The 26,883-nt window shown below is 45.0% G+C and overlaps 1 protein-coding gene across 4 annotated transcripts; it reads right to left on the reverse strand.

Moving 5' to 3' along the window:
- Positions 1-1,486: 1,486 nt before the first annotated feature.
- Positions 1,487-20,119, reverse strand: LOC106584788 (serine/arginine-rich splicing factor 7). Of its 4 annotated transcripts, none has more exons than XM_014170384.3 (8): positions 20,017-20,115; positions 17,962-18,142; positions 17,435-17,611; positions 16,261-16,329; positions 7,521-7,592; positions 7,315-7,368; positions 2,410-2,430; positions 1,487-1,845 (listed from the first exon to the last, which is right to left on the reverse strand). In XM_014170384.3, exons 1-8 carry the CDS (start codon positions 20,042-20,044, stop codon positions 1,791-1,793), a joined length of 657 nt encoding a protein of 218 aa, XP_014025859.2. In that variant the 5' UTR covers positions 20,045-20,115; the 3' UTR covers positions 1,487-1,790. The 4 variants fall into 4 exon arrangements, with proteins under 4 accessions (XP_014025859.2, XP_045561293.1, XP_014025866.2 ...); XM_045705337.2 differs by having other exon boundaries at positions 2,269-2,430; XM_014170391.3 differs by lacking the exon at positions 2,410-2,430.
- Between the last annotated feature and the right edge of the window lie 6,764 nt (positions 20,120-26,883).

A 26,883-nucleotide genomic window follows, 5' to 3' on the forward strand; every position in this document is an offset into this window, starting at 1 on the left:
TGAACAAGTTCCACAGACATGTGACTAACTGAATTGGAATAATGTGTCCCTGAACAAAGGGAGGGTCAAAATCAAAAGTAAAAGTCAATGCAGCTGGTTGCCACACCAGATACTAAGTACAGCAGTGCATCTCCTCCTCGTGGACTGCACCAGATTTGCCAGTTGCCACCAAGGCACCTGCAAGTTCCCGGACATTTCTGGGGGAAATGGCCCTAGCTCTCACCCTCCGATCCAACAGGTCCCAGACGTGCTCAATGGGATTGAGTTCCGGGCTCTTCGCTGGCCATGGCAGAACACTGACATTCCTGTCTTGCAGGAAATCACGCACAGATCGAGCAGTATGGCTGGTGGCATTGTCATGCTGGAGGGTCATGTCAGGATGAGCCTGCAGGAAGGGTACCACATGAGGGAGGAGGATGTCTTCCCTGTAACGCACAGTGTTGAGATTGCCTGCAATGACAACAAGCTCAGTCCGATGATGCTGTGACACACCGCCCCAGACCATGACGGACCCTCCACCTCCAAATCGATCCCGCTCCAGAGTACAGGCCTCGGTGTAACGCTCATTCCTTCGACGATAAACGCGAATCCGACCATCACCCCTGGTGAGACATAACCGCGACTCGTCAGTGAAGAGCACTTTTTGCCAGTCCTGTCTGGTCCAGCGACGGTGGGTTTGTGCCCATAGGCAACGTTGTTGCCGGTGATGTCTGGTGAGGACCTGCCTTACAACAGGCCTACAAGTCCTCAGTCCAGCCTCCAGCCTATTGCGGACAGTCTGAGCACTGATGGAGGGATTGTGCATTCCTGGTGTAACTCAGGCAGTTGTTGTTGGCATCCTGTACCTGTCCCTCAGGTGTGATGTTCGGATGTACCGATCCTGTGCAGGTGTTGTTACACGTGGTCTGCTACTGCGAGGACGATCAGCTGTCCGTCCTGTCTCCCTGTAGCGCAGTCTTAGGCATCTCACAGTACGGACATTGCAATTTATTGCCCTGGCCACATCTGCAGTCCTCATGCCTCCTTGCAGCATGCCTTGCATGCATGCCTAAGGCACGTTCACGCAGATGAGCAGGGACCCTGGGCATCTTTCTTTTGGTGTTTTTCAGAGTCAGTAAAAAGGCCTCTTTAGTGTCCTAAGTTTTCATAACTGTGACCTTAATTGCCTACCATCTGTAAGCTGTTAGTGTCTTAATGACCGTTCCACAGGTGCATGTTCATTAATTGTTTATGGTTCATTGAACAAGCATGGCAAACAGTGTTTAAACCCTTTACAATGAAGATCTGTGAAGTTATTTGGATTTTTACGAATTATCTTTGAAAGACAGGGTCCTGAAAAAGGGATGTTTCTTTTCTTGCTGAGTTTAGTAGCCGTTTGGTATCAAGGATAAGACAAGAACAGTGTGCTATGATCCTGAGTTCAAAATTCGAAGAGCACATTTCGCAAGTGCAACATTGCCCTCTATAGGTGGAGTTAACACAATCACTCAATCAAAAACCTTTTATTTATCAACCATTTCATTGAGTTGTGCTATATACAGACCAACTGTGCCCAGATGGACAACACACCACCAAACAGTTTTAAATCAAATATACTTTATTAACCAACAACTATTTCTAAAACACAAACACAAAAGCATTCCAAACTGGGTCCCCATTGCTTCTTTTTGAAATGTCAGTAATATGCCTCAAGAGGAAATTAACAAGCTACATATTTTCAAATAATACAATGGGTTAACAAAGAACTTAGTCACAAGCGATGCTTACATAAAGAAAAAAAACTTCAAAGTTCAGTCCTCTCTCTCCGAGCTGTCACCTCGACGAGGACTCCTCGAGGTAGAGTGGCTGAAAGAGAGAAAAAGAGAAATGAGTTTTCCCTCTTCATTTATTTGCTGTGCATTAAACCCAAGTTAAAGTCATTACCTCAGCTGGGAGGAAAAATGCACCTTAGTTTTTGAGGTGAAGCTTTAGATTTTGAACAGCTGGGATTTCAAATATAATTTTAATTTTAGAGCTCATTCTTATAAGACTTCGACAATGGAAACTGGTAGCAAACAAAGTATTTAAGGACCATGCATTTAATATAAGTTTGTCATGCAAATGTATTATTTGGGTGAATTTAAAGAATACAATTCAAATAACCTTTTAATACATATTTCACATATTGAACTGAAAGATGTGAATGTAATTGTTGTTGATTTATTGCTGAGTCTACCTTTCATTTGTAATGCTTAAGTAGCCTGACTTAATGAACCATCATGCACCTACACCGTTTAAACTGTATGGATGGACAACATTTTCATTGTCTCATTTTGCTGCTTATCATGCATTGTCAAACTGTTCCACAGCTCGTTTAGAGAGGAGAATGGTGGGAAGAAAATTGGGGTCAGACTCAATACTTCTGCATACCTCCTCGTGGGGGAACCAGACCTGAAGAAGTAAACATACAAGGCATTCAGATTCTTTAGATTTAAAGTGTCCCTTTTTCATGTATGTCATTTTTTTAAATTTTTATCTCCACCTTAAGATCACTTCTGTTACTTTTCCTGCAGTATGAACATTCAAAAGCTACATGAAATCGGATATTTCAAGGCATATTTCAAACCACCTTCAATCTGATTGCTGGCCATGTGACTTGTCTATTTGCCCTCAAGCTCCTCTGTTGACAGTTTGAGAAGAACATGACATTGTAGCTTACTAGCTTGTTAATTGTTTAGAAACAAATTAGTGAATGTGCTAGAAAGCTAAACAGCTACCTAGCTAGCTAGTTGACTGCAGTGGCTAGCCAAAAAGGACTAGCTTTGAAAGTTGGATCATCTTATCATTTGAGGCTTTAAAAAAGTGTTCTTACACTATGATTTTGAACATTCAAAGCAACTGGGAAACGTCCATGGCAGGCATTGTTGTGACATTAGCTTTCTACAAAACTTCTGAGTGATGGGAAGCACGAGCACCACCACCAATCAGCCTACACCACCGTGCACACACCTGTTGTTACTATGACAACCAGTGTTGCCATGACAGCAAATGACTGCTGTCGGAACACACACATTTATTTTTATTTAACCAGGCAAGTCAGTTAAGAACAAATTCTTATACACAATGACGGCCTACCAAAAGGCAAAAGGTCTCCTGTGGGGACGGGGGCTGGGATTAAAAAATAAAATATTGGACAAAACACACATCACGACAAGAGAGACACCACAACACTACATAAAAAGAGAGACCTAAGATGACAACAACAGCATGGCAGCAACACATGAAAACACAGCATGGTAGTAACACAACATGAGGAAGCAGCAACATGGTAGCAGCACAAAACATAGTACAAACATTATTGGGCACAGACAACAGCACAAAGGGCAAGTACGATGTGGTCACAAGTACGACAGTCACTATTACAAAACGCATTTGAAAAACAAAACTGATTTGAGCATTAAGGCCTGCAGTGTGAACAAGGCTTTAGCCCTCACTTCAACTCAATCCACGGAGAGCCGAGTATCTGCGGGGTTTCGCTCTTCCCTTGTATATGATTGATGAAATAAGTCACTAATTACACTGAACAAAAATATAAATCAATATGAAACAATTTCAAAGATTTTACTGAGTTACAGTTCATATAAGAAAATCAGTAAATTGAAATAAACTCATCTATGGATTTCCTAATCTAATCTATGGATTTCATATGGGAATACAGATATGCATCACTTGGTCACAGATATCTTAAAAAAAATAAAAAGGTGGCCTGTGGAATATTGTCACACACCTCAATGGCTGTGCAAAGTTGCTGGATATTGGCGGGAACTGGAACACGCTGTTGTACACGTCGATCCAGAGCATCCCAAACATGGGGCCGTGCATTATCATACTGAAATATGAGGTAATGGTGGTGGATGAATGGCACGACAATGGGCCTCAGGATCTCATCACGGTATCTCTGTGTATTCAAATTGCCATCAATAAAATGCAATTGTGTCCCTTGTCCATAGCTTATGCCTGCCCATACCATAACCTTTGAAGGTGAGCATTTGCCCACTGAAGTTGGTTTACGACACCAAATTGCATGCAGATGAGCTTCTCTAAGACAGTTTGTGACAGTTTGTGCAGAAATTCTTTGGTTGTGCAAACCCACAGTTTAATCAGCTGTCTGGGTGGCTGGTCTCAGATGATCCCGCAAGTGAAGAAGCCAGATGTGGACTTTCTGGGCTGGCCTGGTTACACGTGGTCTGCGGCTGTGAGGCCGGTTGGACCTACTGCCAAATTCTCTTAAACAACGTTGGAGACGGCTTATGGTAGAAAAATGAACATTCAATTCTCTGGGAACAGCTCTGGTGAACATTCCTGAAGTCAGCATGCCAATTGCACGCTCCCTCAAAATTTGAGATATCTGTGGCATTGTGTTGTGTGACAAAACTGCACATTTTAGAGTGGCCTTTTATTGTCCACAGCACAAGGTGCACCTGTGTAATGATTAGTGGTGTAATGGACCATAGTTGATCCGTGATCCATACGGATCACCCCCCACAGTTCGGCATGCATGTGAACCGCGGATCAATTGCAAAGTTTAACCATTATAGTGTGAAATACAGTTTAACTGCCGCTGTTATTTTTTAAAGTAATAATTCCCTAAATCTCGATGCAGAGATGCAGTGAAAAGATAAAGAGAAATGCGTGCTGTTTTACTCTGAAGGTTGATTTGATTTTTTTTTTTTAAAGCAGTTGTGTGTACTGTTCATGTGAATGGGGCATGTTGAATCCCAACGAATCAAGCCTGGATGCTCGCGTTGCAAAAAGCAAAGAAAAAAGAGCAGTGACAGCCATGTCTAGCGGAGGAACTGAAGAACTGGAAATGCCTTCCGCTTCATTTAAGTCTCATGTATGGGAGCATTTTGGCTTCCCTGTCAAATATGATGACGGAAGAAGGGTGGTGGACAACACCATTACGTTGTGTAGGCATTGTGCCACAAGAAAGCCGTATGATCATGGAAATACATCGAGCATGGCCACACATTTAAAGCGTCATCACCCTGGTGTGTCAGTGACGGGAGCCAACTCAGTCAAGAGACAACAACTTCTCACCGCGGCATTTAAGCAGCCCTTTTCTGCAGAATCAGACCGGGCTAAAGCCATCACCAAATCTATTGGGATGCGTATCGCTGCAGACATGAGGCCATACTCTGTTGTGGAAAACAAAGGGTTTAAAAATATGGTGAAAGTGCTTGAGCCATGCTACGAAATCCACTCGCACAACCACTTCAGTATGAAGATCGTACCAGATCTTTATGAACAGGAAAATATCAAAATTGAGCACTGAAACGGCACTGTTTGTGTCCATGATCCTACCTCTGAAAAAACAAGGATTCTACAATCCATGGCCCCAAGTGAGGAAAAGAGCACCATCACAAGAGATGTCAAGGCTGCCTTTAGAGAGGACCTGAACCCCAGATACCCCCCTAATGTATAGGACTACCTTCATAGATCTACTGCACTGGATGCAAGGTTCAAGTCCCTGTCTCACCTAGACCCTGCCCTACCCCGGAGGACATACAGTGATCTCACCACTGAGATTGTGGCCACTGAAGAGGTAAAAGTAAAAATAAGGGTGAATTACTTAAATAATAAATATACTGCAGTCTAATCTTAGTCTATGCTATTAGAATCATCCATTTTTGATTTGGTATAATAATGGCTTTTATTAAATGTTATTGACAATTACAGTTCTATGAAATACGAAAATAAATAATTTGTTTAATAGATCAAGTCATTTTTTCTGCAGGGTCAAGCCACAGAGCTGACAGGAGCAGACTCAGAGGCATCTCCTCCACAAAATCATTTGGCCATGAAGGAGCTTTTCGGGGAGACCTTTGCGAGCAAGGACACAGGCAAGACGTTTGCCAACACCATCAAAGAGGAGGAGGCATCCTACAAGCAACAAGTGGCATTCCAGTGGATGGTGATCCACTGACATGGTGGAAAAGCAATGAGTGTAAATACCCTCACATTGCCATGATGGCAAGACACTACCTGGCTGTGCCTGGCACTTTAGTTCCTAGCGAGAGGGTGTTCTCCACAGCAAGGGTAATAGTGACTGCAAATGTAGACAATGTAGACATCCTCATCTTTTTGAAAAATAATTTTAAGTTATAAGCTCAGGTCTGCTTTGCTTTCTTTCTTAACTTTCTTTTGATGATGTGGACAGGCAATTTTTTCATTCACTATTGTTCAAAGCGTTGGATTCGACATTTTGAACATTGAGATGTTAAAGACATGATAGATTAGACGCATAGTATATTAAGGAGTGAGATCTGTAGAAAGACAAAGTGGCTTTGGAATGTGTTGGGGACGGGAGGAGAGCACCGTGTTGATACAGGAAAGACAGATGGACATCTGTGGATTATGTAAGGTCAGAAGGTGAGGTCAGATCCCCTTAAGGGATTAATAAGGGTTTGGTATCCTGTTACCTTTTTGGAGAGGATTGGAGAGAAGGAGGAGTGTCTTAAGTGGGATGTATATAACTGTGATGGTGAGAAATGTCTTGCTGTCTGAATACAGCTATACAGAACCTTTGGGAAGAATTAAACTTGGTTAAGATTCTCTAGTGTCCGTGAGTCATTTACTATCAAAAATATGAACCTAACAAAAGGAAGAAGGTATCATGCCTGATATTGCATTTTAATTTAACAATTAAGTATTGAATATTTTATTTTAATATTTTATTTAAACATTGAAAAGTTCCTTGCTTTAAGTGTTCTTTAAGTAATAAATGGAAAGCAAAGATATATTTGTCTCCCTTTCCGTTTAATCCGGTTCTTGATATGCCACATCTGTCAGGTGGATGGATTATCTTGGCAAACTATTAATGCTCACTAACAGGAATGTAAACAAATTTGTGCACTAAATTTGAGAGAAATAAGCTTTTTGTGTAACATTTCTGGGATCTTTTATTTCAGCTCATGAAACATGGGACAAACACTTATGTTCACATTTTTGTTCAATGTAGTAAGGAACTCTCCTCACCTGGTTTGTCTCTCTCTTCATTTAAAAAGGGAAAACCCACAGACACCATGCCCTCCATAGAATGAGTTTGACACCTGCTTTAGTCTCTTAAGTCAGTCACGTAATATATCAAGGGGACAAATGTCTAAATTGTAATGCCCGAAACGGTCAACACCAACACAAAATTGCATTTTGTTGCGGTAATCTTTGGGGATTGACACAAACTGCTGCATTAAGTGTTAATTACTCAATTTATGTAGCTGCATTGTTGACAACAGCAACGAAACGCTGATCAGAGCTATAATAGTTATTTCTCACCTGGTCTTTGCACGAGAAAGTGACCTAGACCTTGATCTGTACTTTGATCGAGATCTAAAAAGAAATGAGGGGGGAAAAGTATCAACACCCATCATTTAATAAATAAGAGAACAAATGTTATTTTTATATTTATTTAACCTTAATTTATTTATACACAATGTGGGATCTTTAAATAATGCAAGCAAGTCAATTTTTCTACAATTTACCTTGATCTCTTGGGGGTAAGGGCTCTAGATCTTCTAGGAGAACGAGAGCGGCGTGGAGAGAAGGATCTTGATCTAGAACACAGATATCAAAGCTGTTAGCTAACATACATTCAGACCTGGTAAACTCTGCATTTCCATTCCTGATCAACTACTCGATCGTACTACCGTAACACATAGAAATCTGTACATGTTTATGTGGTGAATGTATGTATGTATATGGAGTTGTGTAAAGCATAACAGTGTAATGACAATTTACTCTACACTGAGTGTACAAAACATTAGGAACACCTGCTCTTTCCATGACAACACAGGGCTCTTCAACCCCTGTTCCTGGAGAGCTACCGTCCTGTAGGTTTTCACTCCAACCCTAATCTAGCACACCTGATTCTAATAATTAGCTGGTTGAGCAGCTGAATCAGGTTAGTTACAACTGGGGTTGGAGCAAAAACCTACAGGAAGGTAGCTCTCCAGGAACAGGGTTGGAGAACCGTGACAGGCTGACCAGGTGAAAGCTATGATCCCTTATTGATGTCACTTGTTAAATCCACTTCAAATCAGTGTAGAGATGAAGGGGGGATCCACCACCCAAAGGACATCCAGAGAACTTGACACAACCATGGGAAACACTGGAATCAACATGGCCCAGCATCCCTGTGGAACACTTGACACCTTGTAGACGCCATGCCCTGACGAATTGAGGCTGTTCTAAGGGCAAAAGGGGGTGCAACAGAATATTAGGAAAATGTCCCTAATGTTTTGTACACTCAGTGTATATACAGTGCATTTGGAAAGTATTCAGACCCCTTCCAATTTCCCACATTGTTTCGTTACAGCCTTATTTAAAAAAAAAAAATGAAATAAAACATTTTCCTCATCAACACAATACCCCATAATGACAAAGCGAAAACAGGTTTTTAGAAATTGCCAAAATTATATATAAAAACATATTTACATAAGTATTCAGACCCTTTGCTATGAGACTCGAAATTGAACTCAGGTAAATAAATAAAATCCAATTGTATTTGTCACATACACGTGTTTAACAGATGTTATTGCAGGTGTAGCGAAATGCTTGTGTTTCTAGCTCCAACAGTGCGGTAATATCTAACAAGTAATATCTAACACAGGGCTGCCCAACCCTCTTCCTGGTGATCTACTGTCCTGTAGGTTTTCAGTCCAAAACTAATTTAGCTTATCTGATTCAGCTAGTTAAGGTCTTCTTGAGCAGCTAATAAGTAGAACCAGGTGTGTTAAATTACACGGAACCCAAACCGGCTGCGCGTGTGCGCCATCGTGCATACATTTATTTCGTGCAAACGTGATCACGACACGCAGGTTAAAATATCAAAACAAACTCAACCAATGACATTAATTTGGGGACAGGTCAAAAAGCATTAAACAATTATGGCAATTTAGCTAGCTAGCTTGCACTTGCTAGCCAACGTTTAATTACTTCTGAGTTATGAAAGGAACTAGACACGGACACGAATGATCCATTGGTAGTTTGTTGTAACCAAGTATTGGTGCTAACCGTGTGTTAATGGATGCTAGCATGCTAGTTAGCTACGGCGTCATAGGATACGGTGCACTGGGTGGGCTTCACGGAAGAATACTGTACCAAGTTATCTAGCTGAATTAGCCTCTATGGGCTAGGCGGGACGAATTCGTCCCACCTACGTAACAGCCACTTGAAGCCTGTGGCGCGATTTTCAAAACCTTAAAAATCCTATTACTTCAATTTCTCAAACATATGACTATTTTACAGCTATTTAAAGACAAGACTCTCGTTAATCTAACCACACTGTCCGATTTCAAAAAGGCTTTACAACGAAAGCAAAACATTAGATTATGTCAGCAGAGTACCAAGCCAGAAATAATCAGACACCCATTTTTCAAGCTAGCATATAATGTCACAAAAACCCAGAAGACAGCTAAATGCAGTACTAACCTTTGATGATCTTCATCAGATGACAACCCTAGGACATTATGTTATACAATACATGCATGTTTTGTTCAATCAAGTTCATATTTATATCAAAAACCAGCTTTTTACATTAGCATGTGACGTTCAGAACTAGCATACCCCCCGCAAACTTCCGGAGGAATTCACTAACATTTTACTAAATTACTCACGATAAACGTTCACAAAAAGCATAACAATTATTTTAAGAATTATAGATACAGACCTCCTCTATGCACTCGATATGTCCGATTTTAAAATAGCTTTTTGGTGAAAGCACATTTTGCAATATTCTAAGTACATAGCCCAGGCATCACGGGCTAGCTATTTAGACACCCGGCAAGTTTAGCACTCACCATAATCATATTTACTATTATAAAAGTTTGATTACCTTTTGTTGTCTTTGTCAGAATGCACTCCCAGGACTGCTACTTCAATAACAAATGTTGGTTTGGTCCAAAATAATCCATCGTTATATCCGAATAGCGGCGTTTTGTTCGTGCGTCCCAGACACTATCTGAAATGGTAAATCAGGGTCGCGCGCATGGCGCAATTCGTGACAAAAAAAATCTAAATATTCCATTACCGTACTTCGAAGCATGTCAACCGCTGTTTAAAATCCATTTTTATGCCATTTTTCTCGTAAAAAAACGATAATATTCCGACCGGGAATGTCCATTTAGCTAAACTGAGGAAAGTAAACAAAGCTTTCGGTCGACGCGGGCACGAGCCTGAGTCTCACAGTACTGTAACCAGCCACTACCCAAACGCGCTACTTTTTTTCAGCCAGAGCCTGCAAAGCCACGATTCCGCTTTTTGCCGCCTTCTGAGACCCTATGGCAGCCGTAGGAAGTGTCACGGGACAGCTAAGATCCTCACTCTTCAATAAACAGAGACAAGAAGAACGACACCTTGTCAGACAGGCCACTTCCTGCCTGAAACCTTGTCAGGTTTTTGCCTGCCAAATGAGTTCTGTTATACTCACAGACACCATTCAAACAGTTTTAGAAACTTTAGGGTGTTTTCTATCCATATGTAATACGTATATGCATATTCTAGTTACTGGGTAGGAGTGGTAACCAGATTAAATCGGGTACGTTTTTTATCCAGCCGTGCCAAAACTGCCCCCTAGCCCTAACAGGTTAACTAAGTTTGAGCCTATTCCTGGAAACATTGAACCACTGTAGTTTACATCAATTATAATTTCTAAAGTGGAAGTTGTAAAAGTTATATTTGAGTGTTTCAGTGAATGGTTAGTGAGGGAGGCCCGGCTCTCTCGCTTCCCCAGTTGTTCAGTTAATTTTCATTCCAATCTCCTTTGCATTAGCGTAGCCTCTCCTGTAGCCTGTCAACTATGTGTCTGTCTATCCCTGTTCTCTCCTCTCTGCACAGGCTACACAAACGCTTCACACCGCATGGCCGCTGCCACTCTAACCTGGTGGTCCCAGCGCGCACGACCCACGTGGAGTTCCAGGTCTCCGGCAGCCTCTGGAACTGCCGGTCTGCGGCCAACAAGGCAGAGTTCATCTCAGCCTATGCTACCTTCCAGTCCCTCGACTTCTTGGCGCTGACGGAAACATGGATTACCACAGAAAACACTGCTACTCCTACTGCTCTCTCCTCGTCTGACCACGTGTTCTCGTATACCCCGAGAGCATCTGGTCAGCGGGGTGGTGGCACTGGAATCCTCATCTCTCCCAAGTGGACATTCTCTCTTTCTCCCCTGACCCATCTGTCTATCTCCTCATTTGAATTCCATGCTGTCACAGTTACCAGCCCTTTCAAGCTTAACATCCTTATCATTTATCGCCCTCCAGGTTCCCTTGGACAGTTCATCAATGAGCTTGACGCCTTGATAAGTTCCTTTCCTGAAGATGGCTCACCTCTCACAGTTCTGGGTGACTTTAACCTCCCCACGTCTACCTTTGACTCATTCCTCTCTGCCTCCTTCTTTCCACTCCTCTCCTCTTTTGACCTCACCCTCTCACCGTCCCCCCCTACTCACAAGGCAGGCAATACGCTTGACCTCATCTTTACTAGATGCTGTTCTTCTACTAATCTCACTGCAACTCCCCTCCAAGTCTCCGACCACGACCTTGTATCCTTTTCCCTCTCGCTCTCCTCCAACACTACTCACTCTGCCCCTCCTCAGATGGTATTGCGCCGTCGCAACCTTCGCTCTCTCTCTCTCCTGCTACTCTCTCTTCTTCCATCCTATCATCTCTTCCCTCTGCTCAATCCTTCTCCAACCAATCTCCTGATTCAGCCTCCTCAACCCTCCTCTCCTCCCTTTCTGCATCCTTTGACTCTCTATGTCCCCTATCCTCCCGGCCGGCTCGGTCCTCCCCTCCTGCTCCGTGGCTTGACGACTCATTGCGAGCTCACAGAACAGGGCTCCGGGCAGCTGAGCGGAAATGGAGGAAAACTAGCCTCCCTGCGGACCTGGCATCTTTTCACTCCCTTCTCTCCACATTTTCTTCCTCTGTTTCTGCTGCTAAAGCCATTTTCTACCACTCTAAATTCCAAGCATCTGCCTCTAACCCTAGGAAGCTCTTTGCCACCTTCTCCTCCCTCCTGAATCCTCTTCCCCCTCCCCCCTCCTCCCTCTCTGCGGATGACTTCGTCAACCATTTTGAAAAGAAGGTTGACGACATTCAATCCTCGTTTGTTAAGTCAAACGACACCGCTGGTCCTGCTCATATTGCCCTACCCTATGCTTTGACCTCTTTCTCCCCTCTCTCTCCAGATGAAATCTTGCGACTTGTTACGGCCGGCCGCCCAACAACCTGCCCGCTTGACCCTATCCCCTCCTCTCTTCTCCAGACCATTTCCGGAGATCTTCTCCTTTACCTCACCTCGCTCATCAACTCATCCTTGACCGCTGGCTACGTCCCTTCCGTCTTCAAGAGAGCGAGAGTTGCACCCCTTCTCAAAAAACCTACACTCGATCCCTCTGATGTCAACAACTTCAGACCAGTATACCTTCTTTCTTTTCTCTCCAAAAAACTCTGAGCATCCGTCCTTGGCCAGCTCTCTTGCTATCTCTCTCAGAATGACCTTCTTGATCCAAATCAGTCAGGTTTCAAGACTGGTCATTCAACTGAGACTGCTCTTCTCTGTGTCACGGAGGCTCTCCGCACTGCTAAAGCTAACTCTCTCTCCTCTGCTCTCATTCTTCTAGACCTATCTGCTGCCTTTGATACTGTGAACTATCAGATCCTCTCCACCCTCTCCGAGTTGGGCATCTCCGGCGCGGCACACTCTTGGATTGGTCGCTCCTACCAGGTGGCGTGGCGAGAATCCGTCTCCGCACCACGTGCTCTCACCACTGGTGTCCCCCAGGGCTCAGTTCTAGGCCCTCTCCTATTCTCGCTATACACTAAGTCACTTGGCTCTGTCATACCCTCACATGGTCTCTCCTATCATTGCTACGCAGACGACACACAATTAATCTTCTCCTTTCCCCCCTTCTGATAACCAGGTGGCGAATCGCATCTCTGCATGTCTGGCAGACATATCAGTGTGGATGACGGATCACCACCTCAAGCTGAACCTCGGCAAGACGGAGCTGCTCTTCCTCCCGGGGAAGGACTGCCCGTTCCATGATCTCGCCATCACGGTTGACAACTCCATTGTGTCCTCCTCCCAGAGTGCTAAGAGCCTTGGCGTGACCCTGGACAACACCCTGTCGTTCTCCGCTAACATCAAGGCGGTGACCCGATCCTGTAGGTTCATGCTCTACAACATTCGCAGAGTATGACCCTGCCTTACACAGGAAGCGGCGCAGGTCCTAATCCAGGCACTTGTCATCTCCCGTCTGGATTACTGCAACTCGCTGTTGGCGGGGCTCCCTGCCTGTGCCATTAAACCCCTACAACTCATCCAGAACCCCACAGCCCGTCTGGTGTTCAACCTTCCCAAGTTCTCTCACGTCACCCCGCTCCTCCGCACACTCCACTGGCTTCCAGTTGAAGCTTGCATCTGCTACAAGACCATGGTGCTTGCCTACGGAGCTGTGAGGGGAACGGCACCTCCATACCTTCAGGCTCTGATCAGTCCCTACACCCAAAGAAGGGCACTGCGTTCATCCACCTCTGGCCTGCTCGCCTCCATACCTCTGCGGAAGCACAGTTCCCGCTCAGCCTAGTCAAAACTGTTCGCTGCTCTGGCACCCCAATGGTGGAACAAGCTCCCTCACGACGCCAGGACAGCGGAGTCAATCACCACCTTCCGGAGACACCTGAAACCCCACCTCTTTAAGGAATACCTGGGATAGGATAAAGTAATCCTTCTAATCCCCCCCCACCCTCCCCCCCAAAAAATATATAGATGTACTATTGTAAAGTGGTTGTTCCAATGGATATCATAAGGTGAATGCACCAATTTGTAAGTTGCTCAGGATAAGAGCGTCCGCTAAATGACGTAAATGTGGGTATCTGCTTCTATAAACCAATGAGAAGATGGGAGAGGCAGGAATTGCAGCGCGATCTGCGTCACAAATAGAACTGACTTCTATTTTAGCCCTTAGCAACGCAGATGCACGTTGCCGCAATAATTGAATAATATAGATTTCTACATTTATTTTGCAACGCTCACGCACGCGAGCAGTGTAGTCAGGGTATTAAGGTTGAACTGAAAACCCACAGGATGGTAGATCTCCAGGAAGAGTGTTGGGCAGCCCTGACCTAACAATTTCACAACAATACACACAAATCTAAATTAAAGGAATGGAATTAAGAATATATAAATATTTGGGCGAGCAATGTCAGAGCGGTATAGTCTAAGATATAGTGGAATAGGATATAATACAGTATATACATGAGATGAGTAATACAAAATATATAGACATTATTAAAGTGACTAGTGTTCCATTATTAAAGTGGCCAGTGATGATTTAAGTCTATGTATATAGGCAGCAGCCTCTAATGTGCTAGTGATGGCTATTTAACAATCTGATGGCCTTGAGATAGAAGTTGTTTTTCAGTCTCTCGGTCTAGCTTTGATGCACCTGTACTGATCTCGCCTCCTGGATGATAGCGGGGTGAGCAGGCAGTGGCTCTGGTGGTTGTTGTCCTTGATGATATTTTTGGCCTTCCTGTGACATCGGGTGCTGTAGGTGTCCTGGAGGGCAGGTAGTTTGCCCCCGGTGATGCGTTGGGCAACCGTACCACCCTCTGGAGAGCCCTGCAGTTGCGGGTGGTGCAGTTGCCGTACCAGGCGGTGAACCAGCCCGACAGGATGCTCTCAATTGTGCATCTGTAAAAGTTTGTGAGGGTTTTAGGTGTAAAGCCACATTTCTTCAGCCTCCTGAGGTTGAAGAGGCGCTGCTGCGCCTTGTTCACCACACTGTCTGTGTGGGTGGACCATTTCAGTTTGTCAGTGATGTGTACACCGAGGAACTTGAAGCTTTCCACCTTCTACTGCGGTCCCGACGATGTGGATGGGGTGCTCCCTCTGCTGAAGTCCACGATCAGCTCCTTTGTTGAAATATTCTGCTTCCATTGATCAGCCTTGAGATGTTCCTACAACTTGATTGGAGTCCTCCTGTGGTAAATTCAATGGATTGGACATGATTTGGAAAGGCACCCATCTGTCTATATAAGGTTCCACAGTTGACAGTGCATGTTAGAGCCAAAACCAAGCCATGAGGTCGAAGGAATTGTCCGTAGAGCTCCGAGACAGGATTGTGTCAAGGCACAAATCTGGGGAAGGGTACCAAAAACCTTCTGCAGCAGTGAAGGTCCCCAAGAACACAGTGGCCTCCATCATTCTTAAATGAAAGAAGTTTGGAACCACCAAACTCTTCTTAGAGCTGGCCGCCGGCCACACTGAGCAATCGGGGAGAAGGGCCTTGGTCAGGGAGGTGACCAAGAACCCAATGGTCACTCTGACTAAGCTCCAAAGTTTCGCTGTGGAGATGGGGAAAACCTTCCAGAAGGACAACCATCTCTGCAGCACTCCACCAATGAGGCCTTCATCCCTACGGGGAAGCAAGGTGGTGGCAACATCATGCTGTTGGGGATGTTTTTAAGCGGCCGGGACTGGGAGACTAGTCAGGATCAAGGGAAAGATGAACAGAACAAAGTACAGAGAGATCATTGATGAAAATATGCTCCAGAGCACTCAAGACCTTAAGACTGGGGCGAAGGTTCACCTTCCAATAGGACAATGACCCTAAGCACACAGCCAAGACAACGCAGGAGTGGCTCAGCCAGAGGCACCACTTGAACGCGATCAAACATCTCTGGAGACCTGAAAATAGCTGTGCAGTGACGCTCCCCATCCAACCTGACAGAGCTTGAGAGGATCTGCAGAGAAGAATGCGAGAAACTCCACAAATACAGGTGTGCCAAGCTTGTAGCATCATAGCCAAGAAGACTCGAGGCTGTAATCGCTGCCAAAGGTGCTTCAACAAAGTACTGAGTAAAGGGTCTGAATATTTATGTAAATATGATTTTATATATATATTTCTTTTACATTTGCAACATTTCTAAAAACCTGTTTTTGCTTTGTCTCTATGGGGTATTGTGTGTAGATGGATGAGGGAGATTATTATTTTGAAATATTCATTTTCGAGTAAGGTTGTAATGTACCAAAATGTCGAAAATGTCAAGGGGTCTGAATACTTTCCGAACGCACTGTACAATCATTTTTATTTCATCATAAGTGTTATGAAAAAAGAGGACCAAGAATAGACCCCTGAGGAACTCCATCGATGATTGAGGAAGTTGGACAACAGCGCCTTTGGAACAAGAAAGGACTTTACATAAGAGCGCTCACCTCCTGCCACGATCCCGGCTGCGAGAGCGAGAGTACCTCCTCCCACCGGACCTGGTGTGAGACCGGGACCTAAACCACATCCAAACGAGGGGGAGGGAGGGAAAGAACGACAGTTCAGAGCAGGCCCCGCGAAGCCCCACATAAGACTGCCTTAGTCTGTTTTTATTTCTAACCTGACCACTGACAACAACAATCACCCTAAGTCCACTGACGCTCTGACACTGGCTCAAATCAACACACAAAAAGGGGGGGATTACATTAGATTTAACATTACACGTGCAATGGTACTGGTAGTAGGAGTCACTATATAGACATAGCTGTTCATGGAGCTAACGTATCCTGCTTAAAGCAGGCCTTTCAGTTCTCTAGTAAAGAGTGGAAGAGAGGAATGTTATTGTCAAGTCATACATTACATTGGAGATAAAAACACATTAATTGGTACTTGAAATAAACCTTGCAAGTTTGCCCGGTTGACCCACTTTGGACCAAGGTTCGAGCAGATCTAGGCGATCTAGAAGTATCTATCAGCCGACCTCTGCATCTAGTCGTGTTCTTCGATTTCTAACGATGATGGTCGTATTGACAGCCAAATCGCTTGATTGAGACTTGATAGATGCAAGGAGATTTTTCTAGACGGGACCATGGTCTACCAGGTTGTCCTCTTTACAAAACCCCAGGCCCAAATTGATAACCAAATCATCTGGTGCATTGTCAGCCCTCTATGAAATCTTTAAGGTGCAGCTAGATGTGGCAGTTGCTTGAGAAGGGGAGGTCTGGCTGATCGATCAACCCCATGGTCATAGAAGGATCAAAAGTGTGGAATTTGCTAGATGCCTCATGAAATCGTTAAGGATCGTGACACTCTGAATCAAACGACGAAACCTGAAATGTTTTGACCAGGTGAGTTGTTAACAAAAAAAATCCCACATAACAGTTCAGAAGTATTTCCATATTTTAAAAGGGATTAAGTGACAGACGGAGACAAAAGTAGCAACAACAACAGGTAGCCTAGACACAGGCAGTTTGTCAAGATTGTATAATAATCATCTTTACTTTTTTTTTTTATCTACATAAGACACTGAAAAATCAAGACAATGAAAAATAAGCGACAACTACCAAAATAAGAAAAAAGACCAAACAAGCTAAATCTGATGCATTGGTTATGGAGGCTTACCTGCTCCTCCTGCGTCGACTGTAGCGGTGGCAGTCGTAGGCATAGTGCCCCCGCTCACCACACTCATAGCACTTGTCGTTGGAGTCAAAGGGCCGGTTGGTGGGCGCACGCTCGTACCGAGATCGCCGCGGCATCCCTGTAGATAATTCAACTCGAACTCGAGATCCAGAAATTAACCTGAAAGACAGTCAGTTCAACATTAAGCAAATTGCACAATGGCATAGTTTACTTTAAAAAGAGGACATGAGGAAACCCATCTAAAGCTTAACAAGCATTTAGGAACATGCCTAAAGTGATTCATCTGGATATCAGCAAATGAGTAACAAGAGCATACCAGCTACCTGCTTACTGTCTACTGATAGATGTCCCTAAACCAATAAAATGCATCAATATTGGCAAAGAGCAAATTACATTATTGACTGGCAAACGTCAACAACACTGGTGCCCTCTGAGCCCTTTCAGCTTGTAGGTCTTGGAGAGTAGGCTAAACTTGGGGGCGAAGTCTGGAGTCTTGAGGTACCACTTACTTGCCGTCAAGGCCACGGACCGCATCTTCTGCATCCCGGGTGTCTTCAAACTCCACAAAGGCAAACCCTGGTGGGTTCCTAGCAATCCACACTGTTCTCAAGGGTCCATAATACCCAAACGCCCGCTCTAGCTCTCCTTTCCCTGCACCAGTGCCCAGGTTACCGACGTAAACCTTAGCGTCTGCAAAGGAAAAATAGAAAGAGGTGCCACCACTGCTGCAACTCACTGATTCTGTTCTGAGAGGACTTTGATTTCCCACTCCCCTAAGCTCAGTATCAAAAGTAACTGCAGAAATGTAGAAATTGCATTGAAATGCGGTCCTCTCAAGGCATCCCATGTATTTAGGTCAGTGAACGATTAGCATAGAGTTGGCCTGAGGCAGTTCCTCATGCTATGGTCTAAATTAAATTATGTGTCAGGCATATGAACATAATATTGTGTGCTTTTCCACATAACAATGAGCTGCATGTAGTGATTTACTGCAATTACGTATCACTTAAATCACACTTGAGCAAATATTTGAAGCCTGAAAATGTGATAAATTAGGCAAAAAAATCAACCTTAAGCAGTTTAGCCTGAAGACCCGGCATTGAATTATACGTCAGGCAGAAATATGTGTTTGGATCAGGAAAGTTTCCTCTCACGACCTCTACAAGCCAAAATGTTGAATAAAATGATTTTTTTGGTTTTACGTACTTTTATCACTTTTTTCTCCCCAATTTCGTGATATCCAAGAAACACCGTCCAACTGGCGACCGAGGTCAGCTTACAGCCACCCGGCCCGCCACAAGGAGTTGCTAGAGCACGATGGGACAACGAAATCCCGGCAGGCCAAACCCTCCCCTAACCCGGACGACGCTGGGATAATTGTGCGCTGCCTCATGGGTCTCCTGGTCACGGCCGGCTGTGACACAGATGAAATTATATTTTTACTCACTTTACCGGTTGTCCATTGTGGTTGGTCCTTTTGCAGGTAGGAATGTGAAACATTATATCGACAGGAAGTATAATTACATAAACTTTTCAAAGCCCTGGTAGCGTGTTCAGATTTCGATCACTTGAAGCATGTGCACAAGAGACGCTTGCTCGTGCACGTTTACATGGCTCTGCGCATGCTTCAGGTGATAGAAATCTGAACACACTACCAGTTCATTGAAGTATACTTTCCTGTGAATATGTCTCATATTCTTACAGACAACCTGTTAAGTAAGTCATTCAACATTCTGGCTTGTGAGAGGACATTTTCCAAACAAATGTATGGCATTAATCTCAGACTGTGAACCAGAGCTATCACAGTGCAGTTGAAACAAAGTGATCCCCGCCACTGTTTTGTTAAAAAGCTGAGGGATGGGGATGGAGAAATGTAACCAAGCTCAAATCCATAGAGCAATGGATATAAGGAATGACCATCTATGATATCAAATGTATAGTTTTAACCATGTTTTGAGGCTTTATATCTAGTGTTTGTTAACATTTACATTGTTGGCAAACATTGGAGTAAAACATGCTTATATTTTGAGTTCTGATGGGGTACAACAGTTGAACTATGGTCATGAGGCATTTAAGCTGCAATATGTTACTTTTTGTTATGGAAAATATATTTCACAGCGGTTTAGATGGTACAATGGTTCTCTACACAATGACTGCTTGTTTTGTCACAAACTGAAATTAAGTAAATTATTAGAATTTTAGCAAACAGGAAATTGCGCAGCGATCTGCATATTGCACCTTTAAATTCTTCAAGAATCAATTCAACAATGGGCACATTTCATTCATTTATAGGTCCTCAAATGGATGTAGCAACTACAGATTGCCCCCATTAAAACATTTCGAGCGAAAAATACCTACATAATAAAGCAATTGATTAGCGAATCGGGTGTGCTGGGAAAGCTAAATACGCCTAATGTAGCTAGCTAGTTAACCAAGCATGAGATTATCTTCACGAATACGGAGTTTGACGTCAATATATATTTTGTCTACTACTGAACATGCGTTAGGTTAGCCTTCTGTGCATTATTTTGTGATGTTAAAATCCGTTATGCTATTTAGTTTACCTCCTCCGTTTCGACCGTGTCTCGACATGATTCAAGGCCCGCTTTACAATCAATCTGCGCATGCGTGTGTCAAACTCATTCTCCTGAGAGGACGGTCAGACAGGACCGCTCACAAAATGTACTCTTGCAATACAATAAAATGCTAAATCACTCATATTTCATACCATGAATCACACAGTACAGTATTAGGTATTTAATTATTCGGGCTGGAATCCTTTGGAATTGTATCACTGTTTACAACGACACATTTGACCGTCGGACAAATTCAATCACAGGCTCAATCCAGCTAGCTAGCTCTAGGACTTGATTTGAAGATTAAAATCCAGTGTAGATTATTCTCGGTCAGTATATTGAAACAGTCATGGACATGTGGCGTCAATTGAAGCCACTGGAGTGGCGTAGATGTGTCTAGAAAGAGGTCAAAGTGACAGCAACATCATGGTTGGGTTAGGCTAGCTCGTTCTTGGCTCTGCCCACCTTGCTTGTTCTGTCCACTATGACTCTATGAATTGGTTTCGCTTGTTAGCATATTTAGCAAGCAGCCTCCATTGAAATTCGCTATTACTTCTGCACATGTTGTTAGCATTCTGGTAATAGACGCCCAATGGCGTTTTTTTGTGTGGTTTTTTTGGCGCAACAAGCCGGTAATACCGTATATACCAGTATGAAGGAAGAATGGTATGACGATATGAAAATCTGCATACTGTCCAACCATACAGAGAGAATCTCATCCTTACACATTGAGCTACAGTATTACATTGTGTGTTATAACTAAGTAGTCCTCCATAGCACTACAACTTCACAGATGTTGGGGTCGATTTGGAATGGGCACTTGACACAGAGAAGAAGGGTTTTATGTAATGTCACAGCCAAATAAGTATAACATAGTGCCCTACAATGATAGGCCTCAACAGCAGTCATACTGGAGCTTAACGTTTTTCAATGCATCTTATGTGGTTACTGTCATGAATGTCATAACCTTGTTCAAATATGATAAGATTGGGTTATTCTTGTCTCATTTAGCCAGAAAATCATTTTCATAAATGTGTTATACTTTGTGATATTCATATTTTATTCCCAGAACATTGTTACACTGCCTGTGAATGAAATCACATCCTCATGACATATCACCTTATATCTTATCTATTATTCTCTTATCCACCTTTCTTATCACTACATACCCATCTACAATAAAACACAGGAATGAAGTGAGAAATGGTCCCGTAATAGTGTCGTTTATTGAATGGTGGAACTGTAGAGGGGGAGAAAGAGAAGGAGAGGGAGGGAAGGATGGAGAGAAAGAATGATAGGGAAGGGGATTCCCAAATGGGAAAAAGTCCATCCTCTCCTCCACTTCTGTCCTCTTCTACACTGTGACTCGGAAACCAAAAATTGTTCACCATATGTAGGAAAGTATCAATTCGGAGGAGTTTCCTCCTCTCCTCCATAGCCTAAGCACAGATGTATCCTCCCGGCAGTTAACGCGAAAGTGTTTTAAAATCCGCCACACCCCCTTTGAATCAGTTGTTTTCTCTGAGAAAAGCATGCGTATAATTAACACATGTATTTGGGGATTACTCCATTGTAAATGTCATTTGCCTGATGACGTGCTAGTGGAGAGTCTTTTCATTCAAGCACATTTGTTTCCAGTTTTACCTTTCCTCACCTCCTCACCTTTTTCAAAAGGAGGCGAGGAGAGGACGGAGGTGAGGACGGAGGTGAGGACGCGAGGAGTCGAGCAAAACCAATGGAGATTCTCCCATTGAGGGACAGAGATACCGAGGAAAGGCCAAAGAGGGACAGTGAGAGACAGAGAGGGATGAAGGGAGAGGCAGGTTGACAGTCCTCTCTTTGCACTACAGATACAGGAGTCTTCATTGGCTCAACTGGACCTGAAGGAAAGCACTCAGCCATTGTAGCCCTCCAAACAGCGACCTGTGTTCACCTCATTGCAATAATAACCCTTGCTTTGAGCACAGTGATATAGGGGGAACTTCTTATGTATTGTACTAAAGGAGCATAGTACTTTTTGCCTTGGGGGATTGGTTTTCACCCCCCCACATAGGTTGCCAGACTTTCTGGAACGTAAAGGCCTTATAGTTTTGATCTCTAGTACGAAAGACCCTATCAAGGTCATTGATAATGCTGTGGCCTCCTCTTTCTTTCATACAGGACTCTAGGCAGGGAGAGAATGTGGTAAAGAAGATTATACAGTCATTGTTATCTGTCAGGTGTAATATGGGGTATGCCATTTGCTCGTTAGTAATACTCAGGAGACGATACTCTGCGTGGTAGGCATTATACGGTGTGGCTGCGATGTTCTTGTCCCCTTTGTAGATTTGGCCGGCAGTAAGTGCCGCCCGGACCACCTGTGGTTCAACGCTGACATCTAACTGTCCAGTCTGGCACTGCTGTTGGGTGAGCCTGACAGCTGTCATGACTGGACTGTTCGGGTCAGGTTACCGTGGACCACACTCCTACAAGAGACATCTCTCACACCCGCCAGAGGGGGAGAGATCGAGAGGTATGTAGGTGGGGGGTTTTATGACACCTCACGCCCAATGTAAATCTTAAGGCAGCAAACAAAATCCCTTTGTCCTCTTTTGTAGGAGTGTGGTCCACGGTAACCTGACCTGAACAGACCAGTCATGACAATCCCCCTCTGGAGGGTTAAACTTGGAAGGATTCTGCATGTTGCAACCCACCATAAGAATGACGGATGTCCTGGTTTGAGGATCATTGTAGCAGTCTCCCCCTGGTGGTTTACCCTGGTAGGATTTGCAGATCACCACTAGAATGGACATGGGAGGTCCAGCGGTGGCTCTGTGTTCTGGCCCGTCATCCGGTTGTCCCGGCTAGTGGATCTAGGCAGTAACTTGGGCAGACGTTAATAACACACAACACTCAGGCAATACATCATTACATTTCTTCCCCAAATGAGCGGCGTTGTGGTTCTAACTGGGGAACTTGTTTATGGCTCTATCACTTCCTAATTGTTAAAGGAAATTAAACAAAATGAATAAAAACATAAACAAGAGATATACAAAATATAGCTTATTAATCTAATTTCGACTATGTTCTATATATGTCCAATGTCCAAGAACCTAACAGTTTTCCTCCGGAAATGGAGGAAAACTCGCCTCCCTGCGGACCTGGCATCCTTTCACTCACTCCTCTCTACATTCTCCTCTTCTGTCTCTGCTGCTAAAGCCACTTTCTATCACTCTAAATTCCAAGCATCTGCCTCTAACCCTAGGAAGCTCTTTGCTACCTTCTCCTCCCTCCTGAATCCTCCTCCCCCTCCCCCCCCTCCTCCCTCTCTGCGGATGACTTCGTCAACCATTTTGAAAAGAAGGTTGACGATATCCGATCCTCGTTTGCTAAGTCAAACGACACCACTGGTCCTGCTCACACTGCCCTACCCTGTGCTTTGACCTCTTTCTCCCCTCTCTCTCCAGATGAAATCTCGCGTCTTGTGACGGCCGGCCGCCCAACAACCTGCCCACTTGACCCTATCCCCTCCTCTCTTCTCCAGACCATTTCCGGAGACCTTCTCCCCTTCCTCACCTCGCTCATCAACTCATCCTTGACCGCTGGCTACGTCCCTTCCGTCTTCAAGAGAGCGAGAGTTGCACCCCTTCTGAAAAAACCTACACTCGATCCCTCCGATGTCAACAACTACAGACCAGTATCCCTTCTTTCTTTTCTCTCCAAAACTCTTGAACGTGCCGTCCCTGGCCAGCTCTCCTGCTATCTCTCTCAGAATGACCTTCTTGATCCTAATCAGTCAGGTTTCAAGACTGGGCATTCAACTGAGACTGCTCTTCTCTGTGTCACGGAGGCTCTCCGCACTGCTAAAGCTAACTCTCTCTCCTCTGCTCTCATACTTCTAGACCTATCTGCTGCCTTTGATACTGTGAACCATCAGATCCTCCTCTCCACCCTCTCCGAGTTGGGCATCTCCGGCGCGGCCCACGCTTGGATTGCGTCCTACCTGACAGGTCGCTCCTACCAGGTGGCGTGGCGAGAATCTGTCTCCGCACCATGTGCTCTCACCACTGGTGTCCCCCAGGGCTCTGTTCTAGGCCCTCTCCTATTCTCGCTATACACCAAGTCACTTGGCTCTGTCATATCCTCACATGGTCTCTCCTATCATTGCTATGCAGACGACACACAATTAATCTTCTCCTTTCCCCCTTCTGATAACCAGGCGGCGAATCGCATCTCTGCATGTCTGTCAGACATATCAGTGTGGATGACGGATCACCAGCTCAAGCTGAACCTCGGCAAGACGGAGCTGCTCTTCCTCCCGGGGAAGGACTGCCCGTTCCATGATCTCGCCATCACGGTTGACAACTCCCTTGTGTCCTCCTCCCAGAGTGCTAAGAACCTTGGCGTGATCCTGGACAACACCCTGTCGTTCTCCACTAACATCAAGGCGGTGACCCGATCCTGTAGGTTCATGCTCTACAACATTCGCAGAGTACGACCCTGCCTCACACAGGAAGCGGCGCAGGTCCTAATCCAGGCACTCGTCATCTCCCGTCTGGATTACTGCAACTCGCTGTTGGCTGGGCTCCCTGCCTGTGCCATTAAACCCCTACAACTCATCCAGAACGCCGCAGCCCGTCTGGTGTTCAACCTTCCCAAGTTCTCTCACGTCACCCCGCTCCTCCGCTCTCTCCACTGGCTTCCAGTTGAAGCTCGCATCCGCTACAAGACCATGGTGATTGCCTACGGAGCTGTGAAGGGAACGGCACCTCCATACCTTCAGGCTCTGATCAGGCCCTACACCCAAACAAGGGCACTGCGTTCATCCACAACTGGCCTGCTGGCCCCCCTACCTCTGAGGAAGCACAGTTCCCGCTCAGCCCAGTCAAAACTGTTCGCTGCTCTGGCACCCCAATGGTGGAACAAGCTCCCTCACAACGCCAGGACAGCGGAGTCAATCACCACCTTCCGGAGACACCTGAAACCCCACCTCTTTAAGGAATACCTAGGATAGGATAAAGTAATCCTTCTAACCCCCCCCCCCTTAAAATATTTAGATGCACTATTGTAAAGTGGTTGTTCCACTGGATATCATAAGGTGAATGCACCATTTTGTAAGTCGCTCTGGATAAGAGCGTCTGCTAAATGACTTAAATGTAAAATGTAAATGTCTTGGCTAAATGACTATCATGGTATTGTCTCTAATGTCATATCTAGGGTGATCCGACTTGAAGGTGGGTAGTTAAGGCACTTGAAGACATGGCACCCTGAATGACAAAGCTTACATTGGGGACATTACAGGGCTGACCAAGCGAATTCGGGAGAGGAGGCTAGGGATGCTGTGGATGGACCCCCTGATGGGGTTTCAGGATCTATTGCCAACTTTCCGAAAATCGGGATTGTTTCCGTTCCAAGGGTGATCCTAGTATAAGACCTCATTAGGTCTTCCATTGCACGTGTGCGCCTCTGCACGTAGTGGGTGCACAAGCCAAGGGAAATAAGACCAAGGATCATGGTAACAGTCAGGATACTGTCCGGCACTGTCCAAGAGCGGGTGACAGACCAATCTTTTGGCTTGTAGTCAGTCGGGTCAACTAAAAGTGCCTCATCCAGTACGCTAAGATCAACCGTCATTGGTCCCTCGTACTGGATTTGAATGGCTGCAGTAACTGCAGTAACACGTAGCCATGTAGCACCGCGGAAAACATCTTCGCACAAACATAATGTGTTGCTAACTCATTCATTCCTGAATGGTCACCTGATAGTAATGCAACACCAAGATGAGTCCTCGCCACTTTGATGGCTTTCCTGTCTGATCCTGTCAATCACCCAGTGTCCGAACTGGCTTTGGCAGGTTCACACGATTTGCGTTCGCTGTACGCAACTAAACAGCACCTAACACTTGTAGATGACCTACTGGTTTATGTTTCAGAAACAGAGGGGGATAATGCTAGCTCATGCCCAGCTCATGCCCATGACGAGCCATGGGGAGGCCATAGGGGGTCAAGGCTACATGTGAACATTGCGACAGGTGGCCCTCTGGCCTCACATGGAACAAAACGAGGCACAATACATGAGGGGGTATTTAGTTTTCTGCCAGTTTCAACCCTCCAAGCCACTTCACAGAGCACCCCTGCAATGCAAGGGTGTGTCTTACCCCTGGAGCTCGATCCAGATCGTCTGGGTCGCCCCAGTTGCCAGGTCGGCCAGAGGCAACAAGTATCTCCTCACAGTGACTTGCGCATTCACAAAGTGGGTGGAGTGCCTGCCCGCAACCAATGACACAGCGGAAACCCCGGCCGTTCTTTTGCTCAACCACGTTTTCAGTCATTTTGGCCTGCCAGGAGAAACCGTGGACAGCGATAGAGGAACCCACTTTTCAGCAGCTGTAATGACCGAACTGTGGCGGCTCCTGGGAGTCAAAGCTAAACTCCACATTGCGTACCACCCTAGGAGCTCCGGCAGGGTAGAAATTGTCAGAATCCTGAGGAAATATGTGGCAGCCAAACCCAAAGATTGAGACCTCAAACTCCCACGGGTACTGATGGCGATCAGAGCCACACACAACAGGTCCACGAGAATAACACCATTTGAGATGATGATGGGCCGGCAAATGACACTTCCACTGCATCCCATGTAACAACCGGGATATGTCGCCGCAGCCACCGCCTACACGGCTCATCAATACGTGACAGACTTGTGAAACCACTTCCAGACTACCTTTATCAAAACCAACCCAGCAGATGTAATCACGAGCAGACCCCCTACGGGAATCGTTCTCCGCGATGATCCAGGACTCCTTATAACTAACTTCAGACTACACACGCAGAGAGTGTATATGCAGAGAACGTGTACCGCCAACACATTCCACCTACT

Source organism: Salmo salar, chromosome 02 (genome assembly GCF_965601325.2).
Source record: "Salmo salar chromosome 02, fSalSal1, whole genome shotgun sequence".
NCBI classification, from domain to species: domain Eukaryota; kingdom Metazoa; phylum Chordata; class Actinopteri; order Salmoniformes; family Salmonidae; genus Salmo; species Salmo salar.